This window comes from Rhinopithecus bieti, unplaced genomic scaffold, assembly GCF_001698545.2.
Source record: "Rhinopithecus bieti isolate Rb0 unplaced genomic scaffold, ASM169854v2 scaffold_36315, whole genome shotgun sequence".
NCBI classification, from domain to species: Eukaryota; Metazoa; Chordata; class Mammalia; order Primates; family Cercopithecidae; genus Rhinopithecus; species Rhinopithecus bieti.
In genome coordinates, this window is record NW_016815814.1 from 967,224 (window position 1) to 974,944 (window position 7,721).

General features: G+C 42.0%; 1 protein-coding gene across 1 annotated transcript in view; it reads left to right on the forward strand.

The window, feature by feature from the left end:
- The window catches only part of NFU1 (NFU1 iron-sulfur cluster scaffold), a 52,240-nt gene that overhangs the window by 4,852 nt on the left and 39,667 nt on the right, over nt 1–7,721 (forward strand). The window contains exon 2 of the mRNA XM_017853757.1: nt 585–688. Within this exon, the coding sequence (XP_017709246.1) occupies nt 585–688 (104 nt within the window). The remainder of the gene's footprint in view (nt 1–584; nt 689–7,721) is intronic.

The window sequence follows — 7,721 nt, forward strand, 5'->3', positions numbered from 1 at the left end:
TTTTTTTTTTTTTTTTGAGACAGAGTTTCACTCTTGTTGCCCAGGCTGGAGTGCAATGGCTGATCTTGGCTCACGGCAACCTCCACCTCCTGGGTTCAAGCGACTCTCCTGCCTCAGCCTCCCGAGTAGCTGGGATTACAGGCATGTGTCAGCATGCCCAGCTAATTTTGTATTTTTAGTAGAGATGAGGTTTCTCCGTGTTGGTCAGGCTGGTCTTGAACTCCCGACCTCAGGTGATCCGCCTGTCTTGGCCTCCCAAAGTGCTGGGATTACAGGTGTGAGCCACTGCACCCGGCCCAATTCTATTTCTTATACCTGGATGTTATATTATGCTGTGCACACCCAGTTATCAAGGGTAGGAATTTCCATTTAAGCTCTACCTGATTTTGAATTGTTTATAGATATTGCTTGCCTAAGTAAGTGGAAATAATGTAGATGGAAAATGAAAAATCAGTTCTCTAATTATTTCTATTGCTGGTTATGTTTAAATTTTACATAGGTCTTTTTTATACATGAGAAGTAGAAACCAATTTTAAAAGATTAGAGCTCTTAAAATGCCATTCATTATGTGCTTTTAAATATAGGTTCTGTCATATGTTGAAGAATCCATACACCATTAAGAAACAGCCTCTGCATCAATTTGTACAAAGACCACTTTTCCCGCTACCTGCAGCCTTTTGTAACCCAGGTAAAATTTCACCTCTTTTAAAGCAATTGTGTTTCAGAAACTAATGGAACTGTGTTAGGATTTTTTGGATCATAAAAGATGAGAATTTGTATATTTTCTATTTAGAAGCCTATAGAAAGAATGTAGGGAAAAAAGCCATATTTTTCGTATAGGCTTCTAAGTAGAAAATGTATTTGCAAGGACATTGTCCAATAGATCTATGAAATCTCAGAATCTTGTATAACACATCCGCTGCAACACAAGAGTTGTTCAACAAATGGTTTCCAAAATGAAAATATTGTAGAAGTTAAAATCTGACTGGGTGTGGTGGCTTATGCCTGTAATCCCAGTTCTTTGAGAGACTGAGGCAGGTTGATTGCTTGAGCCCAGGAGTTTGAGACCAGCCTGGGCAATACAGCGAAACCCCATCTCTACAAAAAATACAAAAAATTAGCTGGGCATGGTGGCGCATACCTGTAGTCCCAGCTGCTTGGGAGGCTGAGGTGGGAGAATCCCTTTAGCCCAGGAGTTCAAGCTTGCAGTGAGCCGTGATCACACCACTGTGCTCCAGCCTGGGTGACAGAGTGGGACCCTGTCTCAAAAAGAAGTTTCAAATGGGGATTGTGTTTCAAAGAATTCTGTGTATTTCAAGCTACTGCTTTACTTTTTTTGGATAAGAATACCCTTAAAATCAGTAAATTTCTGGCTTTTATCCAGACCTTAGAACACAGGATTTTGAATGTAGTAAAACTACATTAAAAAAAAAAATAAAACTTTTTTGTCAAAATTAATTACTATGGTTTTGTTAATAATCTTGATTGTTAACAAGATACATACTTGATTTTCTTTAATTTGGGAAATAGATATGATTTGAAAATAATCTGGCCGGGTGCGGTAGCTCAAGCCTGTAATCCCAGCATTTTGGGAGGCCAAGACGGGCGGATCACGAGGTCAGGAGATCGAGACCATCCTGGCTAACACGGTGAAACCCCGTCTCTACTAAAAAATACAAAAAACTAGCTGGGCGAGGTGGTGGGCGCCTGTAGTCCCAAGCTACTTGGGAGGCTGAGGCAGGAGAATGGCGTAAACCCGGGAGACGGAGCTTGCAGTGAGCTGAGATCCGGCCACTGCACTCCAGCCTGGGCCACAGAGCAGGACTCCGTCTCAAAAAAAAAAAAAAAAAAGAAAATAATTTGAAGTGTAATGACCATAATGTAGAGTTAGGGGAGTTTTAAGGGGAGAGGGTATGTGTGTCTGCATGTGTGCATGTATATAAATGTATACCTATATGTGTTATGGAGCTGTAAGCATATAAATTCAGCCTCTCCTTTCCATTGCTAGCTTGAACACATTCCTGTGGCCATACTCTGGCTGATTCTGGCTAAGGGCATGAGTTAAATCAGGGTAGACCTTACCCCTTCGGTAGCCAGGGGCCAGAAGAGGAACACTTTCCTGCAGACTTGCCTGACTGCTTGAATCACAGAATAGTTTAGATATAAATATTGTAAATACTGAGTAACTCAGCTGATTAAACCACTTTAATTGGACTTTTAAACTTTGTAGGACTGAAATATGTGGTCATATAGGCTTTTCAAATAGGAAACCCATTAATTTTAGTCATTGATATTGACTTTAAGCATCACTAATCTGTATTTTGGGGGAGTTTATGTCTACCTCCTTAGGTACCTATTAGTACCAAGCATAATAGGAAGAAATAGGCTGGTGTGGTGACTCATGCCTGTAATCCCAACACTTTGAGAGGCTGAGGTGGGCAGATCCCTTGAGCCCAAGAAGTTCGAGATCAGGCTTAGCAACATGGTCAAACCCTGTCTTTACAAAAAAATACAAAAATTATCTGGGCATGGTGGTGCACGCCTTATTGTCAAAAGTAAAAGGTTCTGTGATTATGTCATTCATCTTCATACTTTCTACTTTAGACAGTATAGAGTACATGCTCTTAAGTGACTGTTTTTTTTTTGCATTTGTAGTTTTGCCCTCAAGGATTTCTAAAATTTTGCTTTCTGCAGGTATAGTTTTCTCAAATTGACTAAGTAGAATAAAGCCAGATTTTTTTTTTTGTCTTGGCTCACTGCATCCTCTAATGCCTGGGCTCAAGCAATCCTCTTGCCTCAGTCTCCCATATTGCTGGGATTATAGGCACATGCCACCACAACTTGTAGTTTTTTGTAGAGACAGGATCTCTGTTGCCCAGGCCGGTCTTGAACTTCTGCCCTCAAGTGATCCTCCTGCCTTGGCCTCCCAGAGTGCTGGGATTATAGGTGTGAGCTGATGCACCCCGCCAAAGCCAGATTTAATTCTTCAAATATTGGTAGAGTACCGTGTGCAGATTTTGGTTAGCAATAAATTATTAATACAAGCTGCGAGAAATGATTGGTTCAGAACCAGAGTTAGAAGATTATTTACAGTAAGTGTTGGCAGCCCTTTCTTTCATGTGTCATTGAAAAATCATTCCCTTATAGATTTTCAGAAGAATGTCTTACTAGAAATATACATAGTATAAAGAAGTACTTGGACATTGCGGTTATTTTTTCATTTTTAAGGAATTGTTAGGACAATGACTTAAGCAAAATGTATGGGAGTTCACCTTTAATTTTTTTCTTTATCCACGAAATGGTTTTACTTCAGCTAGGTGGAACTGCATGGCAAAGTGCAAAAATGACTCTCGGTTGTCAAATTAGAACCTTTTCCCTAATGGCTAAGAAAAGCATTTTTGTACCAACCGTATGTTTTGCCAAATTTAAACTCTTTCAAATTTAAAATAAAACTGTTGCTTTTGATATTTTATTCTCTCTCCTAAAATAGGTGATATGAAAATTAGAACAGGAAGACTGACCTTAAATGTATTTTCCTATTACGCTTGGCAATGTTAGATAAGGATTAGCAATATGTACGGTGGCTAAGAAAGTGAGCACCTACAAAATTGTCCAGCTTTGTATCCTGGCTCTGTCACTTAGTAGCTGAGTGACCTTTAGTCTCCTTACTATAAAACAAGATAAAAACAGTACCTCATTGAAAGGATGTAAGGATTAAATGATATAATATATGTAAAGTGCTTAGCACCCTGCCCAGCACATGATAGGCACTGAATAAATTTTAATTGTTATATACGATTGTCAATCTATTTAAATATACTGCTGTAAGATGGAGGATTTATTTTTACTCAGAAGGTTCATTTTCCTTTTTTTTTTTTTTTTGAGACAGAGTCTCACTATGTCTCACAGGCTGGAGTGTGTGGTGACTGAACCTTGGCTCATTGCAATTTCCCTCTCCCGGATTCAAGTGTTTCTCCTGCCTCAGCCTTCTGGGTAGCTGGGATTACAGGCGCATATCACCACGCCCGGCTAATTTTTGTATTTTTAGTAGAGACAGGGTTTTACCATGTTGACCAGGCTGTTCTCGAACTCCTGACCTCAGGTGATCTGCCTGTCTTGGCCTCTCAAAGTGCTGGGATTACAGGCATGAGCCACCGCGCCCAGGCACTGAATAAATTTTAATTGTTATATACGATTGTCAATCTATTTAAATATACTGCTGTAAGATGGAGGATTTATTTTTACTCAGAAGGTTCATTTTCCTTTTTTTTTTTTTCTGAGACAGAGTCTCACTCTGTTGCCCAGGCTGGAGTGTAATGGTGCAATCTTAGTTCACTGCAACCTCCACCTCCCAGGTTCAAGTGATTCTCCTGCCTCAGCCTCCCAAGTAGCTGGGACTACAGGCGCACGCTCCCATGCCTGGCTAACGTTTGTATTTATAGTAGAGACGAGTTTTCACCATGTTGGCCAGGCTGGTTTTAAACTCCTGACCTTGTGATCCACCTGCCTTGACTTCCCAGAGTGCTGAGATTACAGGCGTGAGCCACCGTGCGCGGCCTTTTTTTTTTTTGAGATGGAGTTTTGCTCTTTTTGCCCAGACTGGAGTGCAATGGTGCGATCCCAGTTAACTGCAACCTCTGCCTCCCAGGTTCAAGTGATTCTCCTGCCTCAGCCTCCTGAGTAGCTGGGATTACAGGCACTCGCCACCACACCCGGTTAATTTTGTATTTTTAGTAGAGATGGGGTTTCACCCTGTTGGCCAGGCTGGTCTAGAACTCCAGACCTCAGGTGATCTGCCCGCTTTGGCTCCCAAAGTGCTAGGATTATAGGCGTGAGCTATCACGCCCGGCCAGAAAATTCATTTTCTTTTCTTTTTTTTTTTTTGAGACCTACTCTCTCTCTATTACTGGAGTAATAGAGTAATAGCACAATCTCGGCTCACTGCAACCCGGGTTCAAGTGATTCTCCTGCTTCAGCTTCCTGCGTAGTTGGGGTTATAGGCAGACACCTCCACGTCTGGCTCATTTTTGTATTTTTTTGGTAGAGACGGGGTTTCACCATGTTGGCCAGGCTGGTCTTGAACTCCTGACCTCGTGATCCACCCACCTTGGTGAGTGGAGCCACTGCTCCCTGCCAGAAGGTTCATTTTCATAATGAATAATCAGGTCTGTTTAATAGTTTTAAAACTATTAAAACGCCAATACTGTCCTTTCGTCCTGCAAGCTGTTGTCATAATAGCAAGATAGGAAATTATAGATTGTGTTATTTCTTTATTGCTTTAGTGAATCAATTATCAATCTAATCATGGTCTTAGAAAAAAGATATTATAAGAAAAGAGTCGGCGGGTACAGTGGCTCATGCCTGTAATTCCAGCATTTTGGGAGGCCAAGGCGGGTGGATCACCTGAGGTCAGGAGTTCGAGATTAGCCTGGCCAACATGGTGAAACCTCGTCTCTACTAAAAATACAAAACTTAGCTGGGCATGGTGGTACATGCTGGTAATCTCAGCTGCTACTCAGGAGGCTGAGGCAGGAGAATTGCTTGAACCCGGGAGGCAGAGGTTGCAGTGAGCTGAGATCACGCCACTGCACTCCAGCCTGGGTGACAAAGTAAGACTCCATCTCAAAAAAGAAGAGTCTGTAAAGATATCTTTTAGGCCAGGCACAGTGGCTCACGCCTTTATTCCTAGCACTTTGGGAGGCCAAGGTGGGTGAATCACTTGAGACCAGGAGTTCGAGACCAGCCTGGCCAACATGGTGAAACCCCAGTTCTACAAAAAATTAACAAAAACTAGCTGGCTGTGGTGGTGCACACCTGTAGTTCCAGCTACTTGGGAAGCTGAGGCATGAGAATTGCTTGAATTCAGAAGGCAGAGGTTGTAGTGAGCCAAAATTGTGCCACTGCACTCTCGCTTGGGTACAGTGTGAGACCTTGTCTCGAAACAAAAAAGATATATTTTAAATATCCCAGAAAGTAATTTGCATAGATTCTTGCTTGTGTTGTATTTTGTTATGTTACTTACTATGCCTCTGGGTCTTCATTTGTAAAATGGGAATAAGAATTCCTTCTTTACAGGGTTGTTAAAGGCATAAATGCATTTAAAGCACTTGGGCCAGGCACGGTGGCTCATGCCTGTAATCCCAACACTTTGGGAGGCTGAGGTAGGTGGATCACTTGGGGCGAGGAGTTTGAGACCAGCCTGGCCAACATGGTGAAACCCAGTTTAAAAAAAAAAAAAAAAATTAGGCCAGGTGCAGTGGCTTACGCCTGTAATCTCAGCACTTTGGGAGGCTGAGGCGGGTGGATCACCTGAGGTCAGGAGTTCAAGACCAGCTGGGCCAACATGGTGAAACCCTGTCTCTACTAAAAAATACAAAAATTAGCAAATTAGCCGGGCATGGTGGTTTGTGCCTGTAATCCCAGCTACTCAGGAGGCTGAGGCAGGAGAATCAGCTGAACCTCGGGGGGTGGAGGTTGCAGTGAGCCACGATTGTGCCACTCCACTCCAGCCTGGGCAAAAGAGCAAAACTCTGCCTCAAAAAAAATCATAATAATTAATTAAAAATAAATAAATAAAGCACTTGGCCCCAGAGCTGGACATGATGGCTTACACCTGTAATGTCAGCACTTTATTTTGGGAGACCAAGGTGGGAGGATCACTTGAGGCCAGGAGTTTGAGACCAGCCTGAGCAACATTAGGAGACTCCACCTCCACAAAAAAAATTTTTTAAAAAGCCTTTGGCCGGGCACGGTGGCTCACCTCTGTAATCCCAGCACTTTGGGAGGCTGAGGCGGGTGGATCACGAGGTCAGGAGCTCGAGACCATCCTGGCTAACATGGTGAAACCCCATCTCTACTAAAAATACAAAAAAAATTAGCCAGGTATAGTGGTGGGTGCCTGTAGTTCCAGCTACTCAGGAGGCTGAGGCAGGAGAGTGGCGTGAACCCGGGAGGTGGAGCTTGCAGTAAGCCGAGATCGTGCACTCCAGCCTAGGCGACAGAGTGAGACTCCGCCTCAAAAAAAGAAAAAAAAAAACTGCCTTTGACTCTGTATTTGGCATATAATAAGCACACAATAAATATTTATTATTACTATTATGAATTGCTAACTTTATTGTCTTTAAAATAATGGTGGCACTTTGGAAAGAAGAGAATGTAGCATTTTACTGTATTAATGTCAGCAGTAAGTGATCTATGGTTATGATAGCCATTGGTACAAAGTCACCAAATAGAATATGTATAGGACTCCTGAATTATGAATATATGTAAGACTTAAGTGTAGACTATTTCTGTAATCTGTTTCATAACACAACTATTTAAATAATCAGATATTGGCTGGGCACAGCGCTCATGCTCTAATCCCAACACTTTGGAAGGCTGAGGTGGGAGGATCATTTGAGTCCAGGAATTTGGGACCAGCCTGGGCAACAGTGTGAGACCCTGTCTCTACAAAAAAATACAAAAATTAATTAGGCGTGATGATGCACACCTGTAGTCCCAGCTGCTTTTGGGGCTTAAATGGGAGGATTGCTTGAGCCCAGGAATTTGAGGGTGTAGTGAACCGTGATTGTGCCACTGCACTCCAGCCTGGGCAACAGAGCAAGACCTTGTCTCAAAAAAAAAAAAAAAAAAAACCAAAAAACCCAGAAAACAAAAAACCAGAGATTAATAGAAAACTCTACATACTTAAATATATTGATATATTTCTTTTTTTTTTTTTT